The 20,533-nt window shown below is 38.8% G+C and overlaps 1 protein-coding gene across 3 annotated transcripts in view; it reads left to right on the top strand.

Moving 5' to 3' along the window:
- CD226 (CD226 molecule) overlaps positions 1-20,533 on the top strand; it is a 101,860-nt gene that overhangs the window by 65,086 nt on the left and 16,241 nt on the right. For all 3 annotated transcript variants that reach the window (XM_049902002.1, XM_049902001.1, XM_049902003.1), the window contains one exon: positions 18,429-18,531. In XM_049902002.1, coding sequence (XP_049757959.1) covers positions 18,429-18,531 — 103 coding nt within the window. The remainder of the gene's footprint in view (positions 1-18,428; positions 18,532-20,533) is intronic.

The following is a 20,533-nucleotide window of genomic DNA, read 5'->3' as shown; positions in this document are numbered from 1 at the left end:
ATCTCATTGTAGTTTTGATTTGCTTTTCTCTAATGGCTAGTGATCGCGAGCATTTCCTCATGTGTCTGTTAGCTGCTTGAATGTCTTCTTTGGTGAAGTGTCTGTTCATATCCTTTGCCCATTTTTTAATTGGATTATTTGTCTTTTTGTTGTAGAGGTGTTGGATTTTCCTGTAGATTTTAGAGATTAAAACTTTGTCAGATTTGTCATAGCCAATTTTTTTCCCCAGTCTGTAGGTTCTCTTTTTACTCTTTTTGGAAAGCCTTTTGATGAGCATAAGTGTTTCATTTTTAGAAGATCCCAGTTATCCAGCTTATTTTCTGGAATTTGTGTGTTTGTAGTTATGGTTTATATCCTGTTAATGTCATGTATTAGGTCCTCTAGTGTTGATCCTATTTTTTTCTTCTATGATCTTTAAAGTTTTTGGTTTTATATTTAGTTATTTGGTCTGTTGTGAATTAGTTTTTGTGTATGGTGTGAGGTATGGGTCCTGTTCATTTTTTTGCAGATGGACATCTAGTCTCGCCAACAGCATTTGTTAAAAAGACTGTCTTTTCCCCATTTGGTAGACTCTGGACCCTTGTCGAAGATCAGGTGGCTATAGGTGGATGGATTTACCTCTGGGTTTTCCATTCTGTTCCATTGGTCAGTGTATCTGTCATTGTACCAGTACCAGGCTGTTTTGACTACTGTAGCTGTATAGTAGGTTCTGAGGTCAGGTAGGGCGAGGCCTCCTACATTACTCTTCTTCTTCAATAGTGCGTTACTTCTCCAGGGTGGAGGAGGCTAGTTTTGACAAACTTCTGCTTGATTCAAATGAAACCATAGTTAGTCATGTCTTTCTATAGTCTTCTTGCACCAACAAGGCGCCTCAGCTAAACCATCAAGTTAGAAACGAGTCATTGTTGATCAGAACTGACAGAACAGGGTAAAACAGATTGTGGTGAGCAGCACAAATAAAATATGCAAAATAGCATTCAAGGAAGATTAAGACCAATAGTTCAGTATAGATTAAAAAAGAGAAATTTGAGGCAGAGAAAATTAGTACAGGGACAGTGGCAATGATCAGTATAGGAAAGATTGAGCTATCAGAGTAGGCTACCACTCTCACATACTGGGCCTTTGAATCACAAAAAGGAGCCCACTGCAGATAGACAGATTACAAATGACACCTCCTCTGGACAGGCACATTAGATCAAAGTGCCCCTTCCTTCAGCTGATGCAGATCCTCGCGGCCTATGGGGCTTGATGGTGTACTGCAGGAAGGAATCTGAATAGGCTATCTCTTATCCACATTTACTGGGTACAAATGTGGCCTGGGCAAGGGGAGAGAGGTGTCATCAGTGTGATATAAAGGCTAGCTTGTACTTGTCACTGCCTCGACACAGTTACTCACACTTTCCTACTTTGTTCTTTTCCTGTCTTAGTTTCCTAAGGCTACTGTAACAAAAATACCACAGGTGGGTAAATTTAAAGAACAGGAATTTATTGCCTCACAGTTTTGGAAGTTGAAAGTCCAAATGAGGGCATTGACTCCAGGAGAGGGTCCCTCCCTGTTGGTAGCTCTGGATGTTCCTTGGCATCGTTTGACTTGTAGACAATTTCTCATAAGATCTCTTCCCCCTGTGTATGCCTCTGTGTCTGTTCTGCTCTTTTCTTGACACCACTCAGAAGGGATTAGGTTTAGGACCCACCTTACTCCTGTATGACCTCATTAGTATAACAAAAGAAAACCCTATTTCTAAGCAGAGTCGTATTTACAGGTAGAATTTCAAATAAATTTGGGGAGACACAATTTAACCCAAACTACTAACCAACTTATTAATTCTCACCACTTTTACCTCCTTTGCACCAGAGTTTTGTTCATGTCTCATAGCCTCCATGTTATTTTCACATTAGCTTTAACTGCTTCCTTATCATTGAACTTTTTAGCATCTTGAATTTTAAAAAATTTAGTAACTTGGAAATTGTTCGAGTGACTGAAAAGTTGCTTCCATTTGCAATGGTTCAGATTCTTATTATATTGGAAATTCCTGAGATTACAAATTTTGGATCTCTGTTTAGGGTTGTAAAAGTGTCTTTTGAGAATATACTCAACAAATGTTCTTGATGGAGTTTATGCTAATGCTTCTGTTTGTTCTAGTAGGGACATGTCCCTTTTATTACGTTTTCTAGCTTGATTATTTATAGATTTTCTCCATCAACATTTAACATTTGAGGTTTAACAACTACTTATCAAAAACACCTAAATGTTCAGAATATCAGCTGCAGTGTGTAGGTAGAAAATTATCACGAACTTTTGTTTCCACATATGAATTTTTTTAAAGTCTATTTCCTTTTTTAAACTTTCTTTTTTTATTTTACATTTTTAATATAAATGGTGCATAATTGCTTTCCACCAGAACTGGAGGACAAAAGAAAACCAAACCCATTGCCGTTGAGTTGACTCTGACTCATCGCAACCCTATAGGACAGAGTAGAGCTGCTCCATAGGGTTTCCAAGGCTGTAAATTTTTTTTTAATTTACATTTTATCTTTGTGTGTTGTCCTGTAAATCTACAAAAGTAGACTGCCACATCTTTCTCCCACTGAGTGGCTAGTGGATTTGAGCTGATGAACTTTTGGTTAGCAGCTAAGCTCTTAACCACTGTGCCACCAGGGCTCTAAACTGGAGGAAATGGGAGAAGGGGTCTGTAAATTAAGATTACAGATGTATTCACAGGGAAATCATAAGCCACAACCCAGAGACTCTTCACATATATTTTCTATGTGAGAAAGAGTGTTGACAGAGGTAGAATCAGTAAATAGAGTGATTGTTGTTGTTGTTAGGTGCCGTCTAGTTGGTTCTGACTCATAGCAACACTATGTAAAACAGAATGAAAGACTGTCTGGTCCTGCACCATCCTCACAATCATTGCTATGTTTGAGTCCATTGTTGAAGCCACTGTGTCAGTCCAACTTGTTGAGAGTCTTCCTCTTTTTCACTGACCCTCAGCTTTACCAAGCATAATGTCCTTCTCCAGAGACTGGTCCCCCAGATAACATGTCCAAAGTATGTGAGACGAGGTCTCATCATCCTCGGTTCCAGGAAGAATTCTAGCTGTATTCTTCCAAGACAGATTTGTTCATTCTTCTGGAAGTCTATGGTATATTCAAAATTCTTCGCTAACACCATGATTCAAATGGATCAATTTTTCTTCAGTCTTCCTTATTCGCTGTCCAGGTTTCTCATGCATATGAGGTGATTGAAAATACCATGGCTTTTGGGGTGGGTCAGGCACACCTCAAAGTGACATCTTTGCTTTTCAGTACTTTAAAGAGGTCTTTTGCAGCAGATTTGCCCAACACATCATTTCATTTCTTGACTGTTGCTTCCATGGGCATTGATTGTGGATCCAAGTAAAATGAAATCCTCGACAACTTCAGTCTTTTCTCCATTTATTGTGATGTTGCTTATTGGTCCAGTTGTGAAGATTTATTTATTTTTTTTATGTTGAGGTGCAATCCACACTGAAGGCTGTAATCTTTGATCTTCATCAGTAAGTGCTTCAAGCCCTCTTTGTTTTCAGCAAGCGAGGTTGTGTCATCTACATATCACAGGTTATTAATGACTCTTCCTCCAGTCCTGATGCTGTGTTCTTCATATAGTCCAGCTTCTCGGATTATTTTCTCAGTATATACATTGAATAAGTGTGGTGAAAGGATACAACCCTGTTGTACACCTTTCCTAATTCAAACAATGCAGTATTCCCTTGTTTTGTTCGAGCGACTGCCTCTTGGTCTGTGTACAGATTCCACGTGAACATAATTAAGTGTTCTGGGATTCTCATTCTTTGCAATGTTATCCATAATTTGTTTTGATCCACACAGTCAAATGCCTTTGCATAGTTAATAAAACACAGGTAAACATCTTTCTGGTATTTTCTACTTTTAGCCAAGATCTATCTGACATCAGTAATGATATCCCTGGTTCCATGTCCCCTTCTGAAGCTGGTTTGAATTTCTGCCAGTTCCCTGTTGATGTACTGCTGCAACCATTTTTGAATTGTCTTTAGCAAAATTTTACTTGTGTGTGATATTAACGATGTTGTTCAATAATTTCTGCATTTAATTGGATCACCTTTCTTTGGAATAGGCATAAATACGGATCTTTTCCAGTCAGTTGGCCAGGTAGCTGTCTTCCAAATGTCTTGGCATAGGCAAGTGAGTGCTCCCATCAGTGCATCTGTTTGTTGAAACGTCTCAATTGGTATTCCGTCAATTCCTGGAGCCTTGTTTTCTGCCAGCGCCTTCGGTGCAGCTTGAACTTCTTCCTGTGGTACCATAGGTCCTTGGCCATATGCTACCCCCTGAAATAGTTGAAGGATGACCAGTTTTTTTTTGGTACAGCGACTCTGTGTATTCCCTCCATCTTCTTTTGAAACCTCCTGCATCATTCCATACTTTGCCTATAGAACCCTCAATATTACAACTCGAGGCTTGATTTTTTTCTTAAGTTCTTTTAGCTTGAAAAATGTCAGGCATGTTCTTTGGTTTTGATTTTCTAACTCTGGATCTTTGCACATTTCATTAAAAAAAAAAAAAAACCCACTGCCATTGAGTCCATTCCAACTCATAGCAACCCTATAGGGCAGAGCAGAACTGCCCTGTACAGTTTCCAAGGAGCTCTTGGAGGATTTGAACTGCCAACCTTTTGGTTACCAGCCATAGCAGTTAACCACTACGCCACCAGGGTTTCTGCACATTTCATTATAATACTTCATTTTGTTTTCTTGAGCAGCCCTTTAGAATGTTCTGTTTAATTCTTTACTTTATCATTTCTTCCATTTGCTTAACTAATCTATGTTCAAGAGGAAATTTCAGAGTCTTTTCTGACATCCATTTTGGTCTTTTCTTTCTGTCCTCTCTTTTTAATGACCTTTACTTTCTTCATGAGTGATGTCCTTGATGTCATCCCACAACTCTTCTGGTCTTCGGTCATTCTGACTCATTGCAACCCTACAGGATAGAGTAGAACTGCCCCATAGGATTTCCAAGGGTGTTCAATGCATCGAGTCCATTCTTGAGATAGTAAAGTGGTAGAGGGAAATCTTGCTTAAAGATGGTTTAGGGGAGATTACTGACTTTGAGACCCTATGCTCCTGAGTCAGATTATAAGCATGCTGCAGAAGAGAAATAAGCTTTGTTTACTCTCTCGTCTGTCCCTCCCTCCAGTTGCTATCGAGTCCATTCTCACTCACGGTGACCCCATACGTATTAGAGTAAAACTGTGCTCTACAGGGTCTTCAGTAGCTGATTTTTCAGAAGTGTATTATGAGGACTTTTTTCTAAGGTGCCTCTGGGTGGACTCCAACCTCCAAACTTCCAGTTAGCAACCGGTTGCTAACTCTTTGTACCACTCACAGACCCCTGGTTGTAGTTTCTGCTATAATTCAACCAGTTTTCTTCCTATTGATTTGGATTCTGGAACAGTTTCAGATTGTAGACAAAAGATGATGTTTTCTTTCAGGATTGTATCAATTCAAAGCCTTCTGTCCCATTCTATGAACTTACAATAGACAGGAAGATTATAGACATGGGGATTTAGCTGGTAGGCACTGGGCTGCAGATATGTCATGTCTGCGATGGAAAATAGTGTGATGATCCTCAGCCTTTCGTTACCTTTACTGACATAGGAAAAAAAGCATCCAAGACAGTTAATCTACGAACTAGAACGATGTGGCCAGAATCCCAAGGTGCTGGTGTCACTGTTTGCAAGTTCAAATAGCCCCTACTGAAATGGATCAACTACAATTTTCAACCCAGTTTAGTTAGGCTTTTAAAATTCTGAGCAGTAACTGAGTTCCAGATGAAACATACTGTTTCTAAAATCACAAGCGTGTTGATTACTCAATCATGGCCGATTATGTCATTCTGTCTTTATTTTACAGTTGTCTCTGCTCAAATCAGTTCTTTTAAGAGACATTGCTTTTTTATTTTTTTTTAATGCAATGGGTCTGCTAATTTGCTTTGGAAGCCCCACGTATCGATTTATTAATTTTTTTCTTATGCACAAAATCCTAAAATGTTTGCCTTTAGTCATTCTTTAATACATGGCATATTTATGTAAATAAACAAGATATTGAATTCAATAGCCATGGTGACAAGTTAATATCAGACAGAAGGAAATGTTTAAGGGTCACGTATTTAATTGATTTGATAACACTATTATATAAGCCTGAGAAAGTGAGCCAGCCGTGTGTACTTCTTGAAATTCTGACTTAAGATATATATGCATACCCACACATACATACATATACACAGAAACAAACAAAACAACCAAACCCATTGCTGTCATGTCGATTCCAACTCATAGCAACCCTAGAAGACAGAGTAGAACTGCCCCCATAGGATTTCCAAGACCGTAAATCTTTACGGAAGCAGACAGCCACATCTTTCTCTCACTGAGTGGCTAGTGGGTTCAAATTGCTGGCCTTCCAGTTAGTAGCCGTGTACTTAACCACTGTGCCACCAGGGATCTTTGCAGTCTCCTTTAAATAATGTGTATTTATAAAATCAAGGTAAGTGCTCAAGAAAGATAAATAAGGATGTGACATCTAAGATTTGGAGACAGCATTGAAATTTTTCTGAAATGAGTATGTTAAATCAAAGGTGTTCACCATCCTGTGTTTTCCATGCTGACCTAGAGACCCTTGTCACACACCAATCCTGATTCAGCGTCGTGGCCACAGAACAGCATAATGGCACATAATGAGCCAGAAAATGCAGCTGAGACAGTCATCTATATTGTGTAGGCAAATTTTCCAGCCTCTCTTAACCTGTCTGTTTCTCAACTAAGGTAAAGTTTTAAAGCAGCACTTAAGCCATTTGGGAAACAATTTTCCATCAAGCAAAGCAAAATCATTGTAGCAAAGTTTGTGACTTGATCTGGGATTTCACTTCCCTCTTGCTCTGCTCTGAAAGTACAGCAGAGTCGCTTAGATTTTCTGTGCCTTTAGTTTCTCAATGGAAATCAGACAATACTTCTATTTGGAGGAAGAGTAGTTGCTATTTACTCAGAAGAAGGATTAGAGGTTGATGACATGACCCTTTAATTCTCTGAAAATAATTTCTTCCCTAGGACCTTCTTGCTATGAAACAGTGAAATGTTTTCAAAGTACAGAGTTATAAAATTGATTTGCACAAAGAAAGCTGACCATTTGAAAACTTGGAATAATATTTTCATACCAAAATTCACCAGATGCATGTTTCTGGTTTTCATGGAAATTCAACAACCTTTGGCCTCCCATTATTTTCTGTGCTCCTCCAAAGCTACAGTTACTTTATGTATTCGTCAACACTACCTCTACCCTTCCCCAGGAAGGCAAGTCCAGCTACAGGAACCAAAAAAAAAAAAAGCATCCTCTTTTATGTATAACTACTTCAACATGAAAAGAATACAAATGAGTTATCTATTTAACCCTAATTTTGAATGTGTATCCAAAACCCAAACCATACCCATTGGTGTTGAGTTAATTCCAGCTCATAGAGACCCTGTAGGACAGAGTAGAACCGCCCCATAGGGTTTCCAAGGCTGTAATCTTTACGGAAACAGACTGCCACATCTTTCTCCTGAGGAGCCACTGGTGGGTTGGAACCACAGACCTTTTGGTTAGCGGCCAAGCACTTTAACCACTGTGCCACCAGGGCTCCTTCCTGCATCATATAAAAAATATCATATAGTGAGTCAAAATTTGGAATGGTCTTGGGAATGTAGAGCTTGTGGGCTGTCACAGACTTCCTCCCAGCGAACTCACACAAGTGTACATTGCATTCGTACCTAGTATGACAGCTACCATTCTTACTCCCTTTATAATAAGGTATGAAAGCAAGAATCATTTTAACAGACATCTACCCTGACCCGCACAAAGCTGGCCAGAGGATCAGGCTCCATGAGTTTTCTTAGCATGTATTTTGGTCCAGATATTTAGGTTCTAGATTACTTGGCTTCCTCACTCCCTAACCCCACCCCAAATCCTGAAGAAGGGTGAACACTAGACATTTGTGCCTACTTTTAGCAGCCTGGCTCTGAGGGATGGTCCTGGCCAAACTTCTATCATGAGTCCATCCTAGGGTTTATAACTCAGTCATAAATACTTGTCACTGACAGAAGCTTACCCTCGAGGGTCACAGTCCAGGAGTGAATTATTCATTTATATATTTCACTGACTTTAAATTGTTTTAACTGTATTAATCTCTTGTGATGGGAGGGAAAATAATGGCTTTATGTGTCAAGACACTTTTGTCCTCCTGTGAATCAGCACAATATTGGTGCATAAGTGAAAAAAAAAAAAATCAGCAAAAGTGCCTGTTGAGAACGGGCAATAATTCTTCCTTCTTTAAGAGAGGAGCTTGAGGGCTGACATTTTTCAGCCTGAGATCTATGAACAGAACTTGGGGGGAAAATGGTTGTTATGAGCTATTGATTAGCTTCCGAAAGCAGTCAACCAGACCCAATTCCCTTTATTTTTAAGTTTTTCTTGTTTGTTTGTTTAGCCATGCAGGGCTAAACAAGTTGTGTGGTAATACCAGCCTGGCACCTAAGTACTAACCACTCCTCACAAAGCAACAGAGAGAGGACAGGGAAAGAGACAAAGGCGATACTGGCTGTAGGCTAGAACACTCTAGATTATACCATCTATGGCACTGGGGTTTTTTTTTGTTTGTTTGTTTATGGCATGTAACTGAAGTCCTATCTAACCCTCCATTTTTACCCTGTTTCTTGTGAGAAAATGCTTGTTCCATGGGCGTCTTAAAATTATCCAGAACTTTTCAAAACTATGTGCATGCCATTAAGTTAGGCACCAAATTTGTTTTTACCCACCACTTTATCCGTCATGCCAGGGACTCAGCATGCACTAGAAGGCTCTGTGTTAAATGAGTGAATGAATAAATGGATCTGACTCCAAAAGGTCAAACATTATAGGAAGGGGATAAAAAGAGGTAACATATTTCATATCAAAGAATGACATTTGAAATTTGGATTTATAGTTGATCAGTGTGATATAAATGGCCATGCTTTTAAGTAGATTCTACTTCCAAATTCATGTAATGTAGAGCTTAATGAAGGATGACTGCTGAATTGTTAAGCATTCCGAGTATTCATCTAAGAGAAGCTATCTGTACCTTGCCCTTCAAATCTAACCACCCCCATTTGGTAGATTATTCTAAGTATGCAAACCTTTACATTTTTGTAGTTTTTTTTTTTTTTTTTAATAATTGCAAAGCAATACATCATTTAGGAAATTTGGAAAATACCAAATAGTCTAAATTCTACTTCCTGGAGGTCATCACTAAAAAATGTTGACATATTTTTCTTGCAGGCAGCCCCCCCCCCCGCCACACCCTGGCCAACACACACAATATATTCTATTCCCTAGCTGAGGTATTATAGCATATGCAGTTGTGAATCCTGCTTTTGGACTTTTTCTTAATTTTAATCAGTAGGCAGCACTTTCCTATTTCTTTAGAATTCTTTACAAAACAGTTCTAATGTTTACCGCAGTGATTGTCAAAGAATGGGCCCCGGACCAGCATCATAAGCATCACCTGGAAGCTGTTAACCATGAGAATTATTGGATAAAGCAGACTTACTAAACTAGATGCCTGGAGGGTGGGATCCAGCAATCCATGTTTTAACAAGCCCTCCAGGTGATTCGGAAACCCTGGTGGCGTGGTGGTTAAGTGCTTCAGCTGCTAACCAAGAAGCCAGCAGTTTGAATCCACCAGGCGCTCCTTGGAAACTCTGTGGGGCAGTTCTATTCTGTCCTATAGGGTCACTATGAGTCGGCATCGACTCGACAGCAGTGGGTTTTTTGGTTTCAGGTGATTCTGATGCAGGTTAAGTTTGAGAGCCACCAGGGCATAGTCTTCCCTTTAAGAAATAAGAATTTTTTTTGCTGTTATGTTTCACAAAACTATGTGTTGACATTTCTGATTATTTCCTGAGAGTAATTAATCAAAGGTGCAAGTATCTAGTTAAAGGGTCTGACACATAGAGACAGAATTCTTTCCAGACATAGGTTATAGCAGCATTTACTCCCCGAATAGAGGTGATGCGGTGGTTAAGAGTTTGGCTGCTAACCAAAAGGTCAGCAGTTTGAATCCACCAGCTGCTCTTTGGAAACCCCATGGGGCAATTCTAATCTGCCCTATAGGGTGGCTATGAGTCTGAAACAACTCAGTGGCAACAGGTTTGGTTTTTTGGTTGAATAGTGTTTGAGGTTGTCTACCTCACCATGCTTTTCCTTTTATATAAACTTATTCTCTAAGTGCATTTTTGTTGGAAGTTGTATTTTTCCTATTGTCTTAAAATAACTTATTTTTAACAGTAAGGATATATTAGGAAACCCTGGTCGTGTAGTGGTTAAGTGCTACGGCTGCTAACCAAAGGGTCAGCAGTTTGAATCTGCCAGGTGCTCCTTGGAAACTCTATGAGGCAGTTCTACTCTGTCCTGTAGGGTCGTTATGAGTCGGAATCAACTCAGTGGCACTGGGTTAAGGATATATTAAAGGCACTTTTACTTTTTGGCGATAATCTCAACATAACAGATATTTTTCATTTTGATCTAGTCAATTTTTTTGTGTGTGCGTGTGTGTGCTTTAGATGAAGGTTTACAGAGTAGATTAGTTTCTCATTAAACAATTAATGTTTCGTGACCTTGATTGCCGAAACCGTGACATGTCAACATTCTCCTCTCTCAACCTTGAGTTCCCTACTTGCCTTTGTCCCACTTGCCTGTCCTCTTGTACCTTCTCGTCCTTGCTGTTGGGCTGGTGTGCCCATTTAGTCTCACATACATGGTTGAGCTATGTGTGTTATTGTTTGTTTTATGGGTCTATTTAATCTTTGAAGGGTGAACCTCAGGAGTGACTTCAATACTGAGTTAAAACAGTGTCGGGGGGCCATACTCTCAGGGTTTCTCTGGTCTTTGTCAGGCCAGTAAATCTGGTCTTTTTTTGTGAGTTAGAATTTTGTTCTATACTTTTCTCCAGCTCTGTCTGGAATCCTGTTTTGTGATCCCTGTCAGAGAAGTCGGTGGTGGTAGCTGGGCACCATCTAGTTGTGCTGGACTCAGTCTGGTGGAGGTTATGGTAGTTGTGGTCCATTAGTCCTTTAGACTAATCTTTCCATTGTGTCTTTGGTTTTCCTCATTCTCCCTTGCTTTAGATGGGGTAGGACCAGTGAAGTATCTTAGATGGCCGCTCACAAGCTTTTAAGACCCCAGACACTACTCACCAAAGTAGGATGTAGAACATTTTCTTTATAAACTATGTTATGCCAATTGAGCTAGATGTCTCCTGAGACCGTGGTTCCCAGTCCTTGTCCCAGTAATTCCATCCTTCAGGGAATTTGGTTGTGTCTAGGAAGATTCTATGACTTTGCCTTGGTCGAGTTGTGCTGACTTCACCAGCATTATGTACTATCTTACCCTTCACCAAATTTACCACTTATCTATTGTCTAGTAAGTATTTTTCCCTCCCTTAGCTCCCTCATAACCATTAAAGATTGTTTCTTCCTGTGTATAAACCTTTTCATGAGTTTTTATAATAGTCGTCTCATACAGTATTTGTCTTTTTGTGATTGATTTATTTCACTCAGCATAATGCCCTCCGTATTCATCCATGTTGTGAGATGTTTCACAGATTCATCATTGTTCTTTATTGTTGCATAGTATTCAGTTGCGTGTATGTACCAGTTTGTTTATCCATTCGTCTGTTGATGGGCACTTAGGTTGTTTACATCTTTTTTGCTATTGTGAATACTGCAATTAACATGGGTATGCATATGTCTGTTCATGTGACTGCTCTTATTTCTCTAGGATATATTCCTAAGAGTTGGATTACTGGATCTTATGATATTTCTATTTCTAGCTTTTTAAGGAAGCACCACATTGTTGTGCAAAACGGTCGTACCATTTTGCATTCCCATCAGCAGTAAATAAGAGTTCCAATCTTACAGCCTCTCCAACATTTGTTATTTTCTCTTTTTTTGATTCATCTTAGTAATGTTGTGGTGAGATGGTATCTTATTGTAGTTTTGATTTGCATTTCTCTAATGGCTAGTGATCACAAGCATTTCCTTAAGTGCCTGTTAGCTGCCTGAATGTCTCCTTTGGAGAAGTGTCTGTTCATATACTTAGCCCATTTTTTAGTTGGATTATTTGTCTTTTTGTTGTAAAGGTGTTAGATTTTCCTATAGACATTAAAGACTAGATCTTTGTTGGATATGTCACAGTCAAAATTTTTTCCCCAGTCCGTAGGTTCTCTTTTTACTCTTTTTGTGAAGTGTTTTGATGAGCAGAAGTGTTTAATTTTTAGAAGATTCTTCTGGTGTTTGCGTATTTTTACTTATGGTTTGTATCCTATTTATGCCATGTATTAAGACCTCTAGCATTGACCCTATTTTTTTTCCACGACCTTTATAGTTTTGGTTTTATATTTAGGTCTTTGATCTGTTTTGAATTAGTTTTTGCAGGTGTTGTGAGGTATGGGTCTTATTTCATTCAGTTTTGCCAGCACCATTTGTTAAAAAGGTGCTCTTTTCCCTATTTGTTGGATTATGGGCCCTTGTTGGAGATCAGGTGGCTGTAGGTGGAGGGATTTACATCTGGGCTTTTGATTTTGTTCCATTGGTCAATGTTTCTGTTGTTTTACTAGTACCAGGCTGTTTTTACTACAATAGCTGTATAGCAGCTTCTGAGGTCAGATAGCGCGAGGTCTTCTACTTTTTTCTTCGTCTTTAATACTGTTTTACTTATCCAGGGCCTCTTTCCTTTCCATATAAAGTTAATGATTAGTTTTTCCATCTCATTAAAAAATGCTGTTGGTATTTGAATCGGGATTGCATTGTATTTGTAGATCGCTTTGGGTATAATTGACATTTTCACAGTGTTGAGTCTACCATCCATGAGCATGGTACGTTTTTCCATTTGTGTAGGTCTCTTTTGGTTTCTTGCAGTAGTGTTTTATAGTTTTCTTTGTATAGGTCATTTTATGTCCCCAGTTAGAGTTATTCCTAAGTTTTTTTTTTTTTTTAGGGGCTATCATAATTGGTATTGATTTCCTGATTTCCCTTCCATAGGTCTCTTTATTGGTGTATAGGAATCAAAACTAATTTTTGTATGTTTATCTTGTATCCAGCTATTCTGCTGAATTTTTCCATTAGTTCCAGCATTTTTCTTGTGGAGTCCTTTGGGTTCTCTATGTATATAGTATCATAACATCTTCAAATAGGGATGATTTTACTTCTTCCTTACCAATTTGGATTCCTCTTATTTCTTCTGCTTATTGCTCTAGCTAGGACTTCCAGCACAAGGTTAAATAGGAGTTGTGATAAAGGGCATCCTTGTCTTGTTCCTCTTCTCAGGGGGAATGTTTTCAGCCTCTTTCCATTGAGAATGATGTTGGTTGTTGGTTTTATATAGACGGCCTTCATTATACTGAGGAATTTCCCTTCCATTCCTATTGTATTGAGAGTTTTTATCAGGAATGGGTGCTGGACTTTAGCAAATGCCTTTCTGCATCGGCTGAGATGATCATGTGATTCTTTAGTTTTATTCGTGTGACAGATTACGTTGGTTTATTTTCTAATGTTGAACTATCCTTGCATACCTGGTATGACACCCACTTGGTCGGGTGTAATTTTTTTTTTACATATGATGTTGAATTCTATTGGGTAGAATTTTGTTGAGAATTTTTGCATCATATTCATGAGAGATATTTGTCAGTAAGTTTCTTTTTTTTGTGGTGTCTTTGCCTGGTTTTGGTATCAGGGTTATGCTGGCTTCATAGAATGAATTTAGAAGTATCTTTTCCTTTTTTATGTTCTGAAGTAGTTTGAGTAGTACTGGTGTGAGCTTTTCTTGAATGTTTGGTAGAATTCTCCAGTGAAGCCATCTGGGCCAGGACTTTTTTTTGTTAATTTTTTTTTTTTTAATTACCTTTTCGATCTCTTCTCTTGTTATGGGCCTGTTCATTTTCAGCCTCAGTTTGTGTTAGTTTATGTAGGTAGTATGTTTCTAGAAATTTGTCCATTTCCTCTAGGTTTTCAAATTTGTTGGAGTATAGTTTTTCATAGTACTTTGTTATGATCCTTTTTATTTCAGTTGGGTCTGTTGTAATGTCCCTCATTTCTTACTTGGACTATTTGCTTCCTCTCCTGTTTTTCTTTTGTCAGTTTGGCCAGTGGTTTGTTGATTTTGTTGGTCCTTTTAAAGAATCAACTTTTGGTTTTGTTGGTTCTTTTTATTGTTTTTCTCTTCTCTATTTCATTTATTTCTGCTCTGATCTTTATTATTTCCTTTCTTCTGGTGGCTGTGGGATTCTTTTGCTGTTCTCTTTCTATTTGTTCGAGTTGTATAGCTAATGTTTTGATTTTGCCCCTTTCTTCTTTTTCGATGTGTGCATCTATTGCTATACACTGAACTCTGAGCAGTGCCTTTGCTGTGTCCAAAGGTTTTGGTATGATGTGTTTTCATTCTCCTTTGCTTCTAGGAATTTTTTCACTCCATCTTTGATTTCTTCTATTAGCCGGTGGTTTTTAAGCAAGGTGTTATTCAGTTTCCATGTATTTGATTTTTTTTTCCTTGCTCTTCTTGTTATTAATTTCTACTTTTATGGCATTGTGATCCGAGGAGAGAGAAGATGCTTTGTATTATCTCAGTATTTTGAATTTGTTGAGGGTTGCTTTGTGGCGTAAGATGTGGTCTATTCTGGATAATGTTCCATGTGCGTTGAAAGAGATTATATACTTTGCTTCTGTTAGGTGGAGTGTTCTTTATATGTCTATGAGGTCAAGTTGGTTGATTGTGGCCTTTAGATCTTCTGTATCTTTGTTGAGTTTCTTTCTAGGTGTTCTGTCCTTTACCAAGAGTGGTGTGTAGAAGTCTCCTACTATTACTATGGAACTGTCAATTTCTTTTTTTCATTTTGGTGCCCTGTCATTGGATGTGTAGATATTTACTATAATTATGTCCTCATGGTGTTTTGTCCGTTTTGGCCTAGTCAATCTTATTTGTTTGTTTTTCCAAATTGTAAAATCATTTCTCATTCCAGAGCTTAAATATTTATTTTTCTTCTAATGTTTACCTTACAAAAATTTAGATCTCTAATCCATCCAGAATTTTTTTAGTATATTAAGTGTAACGAAAGTCTAATTAGTATTTCAAAAAATAAGCAATTTTCCCAGAATAATGTCAATGAATTTTTTAAATTGTAGCTTTCATTTTCTCACTACGATTGCTTGATTGATTTAACCTTCAAATTAGTTAGGTATAACCTGTTACCAGTTGCTGTGGAGTTGACTCCGACTCATGACAACCCCATATATGTCACAGCAGAACTGTACCCGCAGGGTTTTCAATGGCTGAGCTTTCAGAAGTAGATTTCCAGGCTTTTTTTTTTTTTTTTTTCTTTTTCCCTAAATATGATAGTTGCTTTCTTTTTATATTATTTCATTTCTCCAAACTTTTCTTCTGAGGCACCTCTGGGTGGACTCGTACTTCCAAGCTTTTGACTAGTATCTAAGCATGTTACTGTTTGCATTACCTAGGGTAAGCTTAGGTATAACAAGTTTTATAGTTCTGTGTTAAGACTCAAAGTAATTGAGTTATTCTGTTTATTTTTTCATAACATGACATGAGCTTTATTGTTGTTGTTAGGTGCTGTCGAGTCGGTTCTGACTCATAGTGACCCTATGCACAATAGAAAGAAACACTGCCCGGTCCTGTGCCATCCTTACAATCGTTGTTATGCTTGAGTTCATTGTTGCAGCCAGCTGTGTCAATCCACCTCGTTGAGGGTCTTCCTCTTTTCCGCTGACCCTGTACTCTGCCAAGTATGATGTCCTTCTCCAGGGACTCATCCCTTCTGCCAACATGTCCAAAGTATGTAAGACACAGTCTCGCCCTCCTTGCCTCTAAGGAGCATTCTGGCTGTACTTCTTCCAAGACAGATTTGTTCATTCTTTTGGCAGTCCATGGTACATTCAATATTCTTCGCCAACACTACAATTCAAAGGCGTCAACTCTTCTTCAGTCTTCCTTATTCATTGTCCAGCTTTCACGTGCATATGATGTGATTGAAAATACCATGGCTTGGGTCAGGTGCACCTTAGTCTTCAGGGTGACATCTATGCTCTTCAACACTTTGAAGAGGTCCTTTGCAGCAGATCTACCCAATGCAATGTGTCTTTTGATTTCTTGACTGCTGCTTCCATGGGTGTTGATTGTGGATCCAAGTAAAATGAAATCCTTGACAACTTCAATCTTTTCTCTGTTTATCATGATGTTCCTCATTGTTCCAGTTGTGAAGACTTTTGTTTTCTTTATGTTGAGGTATAATCCATACTGAAGGCTGTGGTCTTTGATCTTCATTAGTAAGTGCTTCAAGTCCTCTTCACTTTCAGCAAGCAAGGTTGTGTCATCTGTGTATCACAGGTTGTTAATGAGTCTTCCTCCAATCCTGATGCCCCGCCCTTCTTTGTATAGTCCAGCTTCTTGGATTATTTGTTCAGCATACAGATTAAATAAGTATGGTGAAAGAATACAACCCTGACACACACCTCTCCTGACTTTAAACCAATCAGTATCCCCTTGTTCTGTCTGAATAACTGCCTCTTGATCTATGTAAAGGTTCCTCGTGTGCACAATAAAGTGAGCTTAAAGGGTTAATTTCTTAATTAACGGGGAGAAATTTTCCTTTTGTGTATCATTAATCTATTTATTTTTGTTCTGAATAAATTTAGCTTTCCCTCTCCCTATCATATTTTGACAAAAGCCTTTCTCAAACTCTACGTATACGTCTTTGAAGTGTTCCTGTATTTCCTGGTTTCATTCACCTTACAGGTTAAACAAATTTAAGAAATAAAAATGATGTTCATTCTTTTTCTTAGTTTTTGTAGCCAAGCTTATAAAGGAAAGGGTGAGGCTAGACTTTGAGGTCTTATACTGAAAAAAATTGCAGCTAAATAATGGATTAGGAAGGAAGAAATACTCTGGAAAAAAAAAAAAAAGACAGGGACAAATCAGTCAAAAAGTGTGATTTTCAGGTTGCAGTAGAATTCTAGACAGCCTGCCACTGTGTTTGAGCTTGCAATATGAGAGAGGGAACTTTTGTTGTCTTCAGCCAGGCCTTGCCCACTCGTCCAGAGAGACTTGGAAGTTTGCTGTCCCAAAGAGCTTTTTTTGTTTGTTGCTATTTAGTTGGCTCCGACTCACAGTGACCCTATGTACAACAGAATGATGTTGCCTGGTCCTGCACCATCTTCATTATTGTTGGTATGTTTGAGTCCATTGTTGTAGCCACTGTGTATTTTGAGTGTCTTCCTTTTTCCAACCTAGGGGACTCATCTTTCAGCACTATACTGGACAGTATTCCGTTGTGATCCATAGGGGTTTTCACTGGATAATTTTCAGAAGTATATTGTCAGGCCTTTCTTCTGTCTTAGTTCTAGTCTGTTTTAGTCTGGACACTCTACTGAAATGTATCCACCGTGAGTGACACTGCTAGTATTTGAAACCTATCCATCTTGAGTGACACTGCTGGTATTTGAAAGACCAGTGACATAGCTTCCAGCATCACAGCTACATGCAAGCCACCACAGTACAACAGTACAACCGAAAGAGAGGTGGCAATAAAGCCAACTTCCATTCCCAACAACACATATTTATTGAGTTTCTTCTTCACGTAAAGCACCTCTCAAGGCCCTCTGTTTGTGGGGGGTGGGTGAGATGCATTGTGGGGAGGAAGATATAAAATAAATATGAACCATCTCTGAGCTGGCTGAGCTCACCCTCCAGAGGAGAAGCCCCTCTAGTAGCTGCTTGTCCTTTACGGTGTTAGCTCATTAGATTCCTGCCACCATCCTGTGATGTAATTAGGACTGCTATCATTGCCACTCTTGGCAGATGAAGAAATGAATACAGAGAAGGTGAAGGACTTTGCTGGAGGTCAAACAGCTAAATCGTGACAGAACGAGGATGAGTACTTCAGGACCTGGGCCACTGTTCTTTTCAGTTAGAGACTGAATTGAAGTGACATATTTTTCTTGATTTTTTTTTTCATTGATTTAACTTGAATAAATATACTTCTTAAACAAAATTCTAATTATATAAACATCAAAATTACATACAATTCTATGTTGAATGTACTCAAATATAAAAATAACATTGGGTGAAAAGTCAGAAATATTTAGGGAATTCAAAAAAAAAATAACTTTTTTCCTTTCTCATCCTTTTTTTTTTTCTCATCCTAGTTTTTACTGGATTTTTTGTTTGTTTTGAGTACTTACTGTCTAATGACCTATCAGCCCTTCCTCAGTTTCCTACTTTCCTTTTACTTGGTTTTAGTTGAGTTCCTAATTCCCATATTATTATTTTTTCTCGTAGGTAAAACAGATAACCAATATACCCTCTTCTTGGCTGGAGGGGCATTTTTCCTGTTGCTGCTGGTTATCCTAATTACCATCGTCATTGTCATTTATTGTAACAGGTGAGTATTACAACTTATCCTGAATCTTGTTTCAGCTGAGTAATTGTGATGTAAGAGGGTTTCTATTAACAACCCAGTAGTTGTCAAGCTGTCTCAGTACTTACATTTTTTTTAATAATTTTTATTGTGCTTTAAGTGAAAGTTTACAAATCAAGTCAGTCTCTCACACAAAAACCCATATACACCTTGCTACACACTCCCAATTACTCTCCCCCTAATGAGATAGTCTGCTCTCTCCCTCCACTCTCTCTTTTCGTGTCCCTTTCGCCAGCTACTAACCCCCTCCACCTTCTCATCTCCCCTCCAGGCAGGAGATGCCAATATAGTCTCAAGTGTCCACCTGATCCAAGAAGCTCACGCTTCACCAGCATCCCTCTCCAACCCATTGTCCAGTCCAATCCATGTCTGAAGAGTTGGCTTCGGAAATGGTTCCTGTCCTGGGCCAACAGGTCTGGGGGCCATGACCCCTGGGGTCCTTCCAGTCTCAGACCATTAAGTCTGGTCTTATGCTCTCCTGCTCCCTCAGGGGTTCTCTGTTGTGTTCCCTATCAGGGCAGTCATCGGCTGTAGCCAGGCACCATCTAGGTCTTCTGGTCTCAGGATGATGTAGTCACTGGTTCCTGTGGCCCTTTCTGTCTCTTGGACTCGTAATCACCTTGTGTCCTTGGTGTTCTTCATTCTCCTTTGATCCAGGTGGGTTGAGACCCATTAATGCATCTTAGATGGCTGCTCGCTAGCGTTTAAGACCCCAGACGCCACACTTCAAAGTGGGATGCAGAGTGTTTTCTTAATAGATTTTATCATGCCAGTTGACTTAGATGTCCCCTGAAACCATGGTCCCCAGACCCCTGCCCATGCTGTGCTGGCCTTTGAAGCATTCAGTTTATTCAGGAAAGTTCTTTGCTTTTGGTTAGTCCAATTGTACTGACCTCCCCTGTATTGTGTGCTGTCTTTCCCTTCACCTAAAGTAGTTCTTATCTACTATCTAACTAGTGAATCTGCCTCTCCCACCCTCCCTCCCTCCCCCCTCTCTCAACCACAAAAGAATGTTTTCTTCTCAGTTTAAACTATTTCTCAGTTCTTATAATAGTGGTCTTATACAATATATGTCCTTTTGCAGCTGACTAATTTCACTCAGCAAAATGCCTTCCAGGTTCCTCTATGTTATGAAATGTTTCACAGATTCCTCACTGTTCTTTATTGATGTGTACTATTCCACTGTGTGAATATACCATAATTTATCCATTCATCCGTTGATGGGCACTTTGGTTGCTTCCATGTTTTTGCTATTGTAAACAGTGCTGCAATAAACATGGGTGTGCATAAATCTGTTCGTGTAAAGGCTCTTATTTCTCTAGGATATATTCCAAGGAGTGGGAGTGCTGGATCATATGGTAGTTCTATTTCTAGCTTTTGAAGGAAGCACCAAATCGATTTCCAAAGTGGTTGTACCATTTGACATTCCCACCAGCAGTGTAGAAGTGTTCCAATTCCTCCACAGCCTCTCCAACATTTATTCTTTTGTGTTTTTTGGATTAATGCCATCCTTGTTGGAGTGAGATGAAATCTCATTGTAGTTTTGATCTGCATTTCTCTAATGGCTAATGATCGTGAACATTTCCTCATGTGTCTGTTAGCTACCTGAATGTCTTCTTTAGTGAAGTGTCTATTCATATCTTTTGCCCATTTTTTAATTGGGTTATTTGTCTTTTTGAAGTATCATGTAGATTTTAGAGATGAGGCGCTGATCAGAAATGTCATAGCTAAAAACTTTTTCCCAGTCTGTACGGAGTCTTTTTACTCTTTTGGTGAAGCCTTTGGATGAGCATAAGTGTTTGATTTTTAGGAGCTCCCAGTCATCTAGTTTTTCTTCTACATTCTTTATAATGTTTTGTATACTGTTTATGCCATGTATTAGGGCTCCTAATGTTGTCCCTATTTTTTCTTCCATGATCTTTATCATTTTAGATTTTATATTTAGGTCTTTGATCCATTTTGAGTT

The sequence above is a fragment of the Elephas maximus genome, chromosome 11 (assembly GCF_024166365.1).
Source record: "Elephas maximus indicus isolate mEleMax1 chromosome 11, mEleMax1 primary haplotype, whole genome shotgun sequence".
Classification (NCBI taxonomy): Eukaryota; Metazoa; Chordata; class Mammalia; order Proboscidea; family Elephantidae; genus Elephas; species Elephas maximus.
The sequence above is the reverse complement of the archived record's forward strand: the minus strand, read 5'-3'. Positions and strand labels throughout refer to the sequence as shown.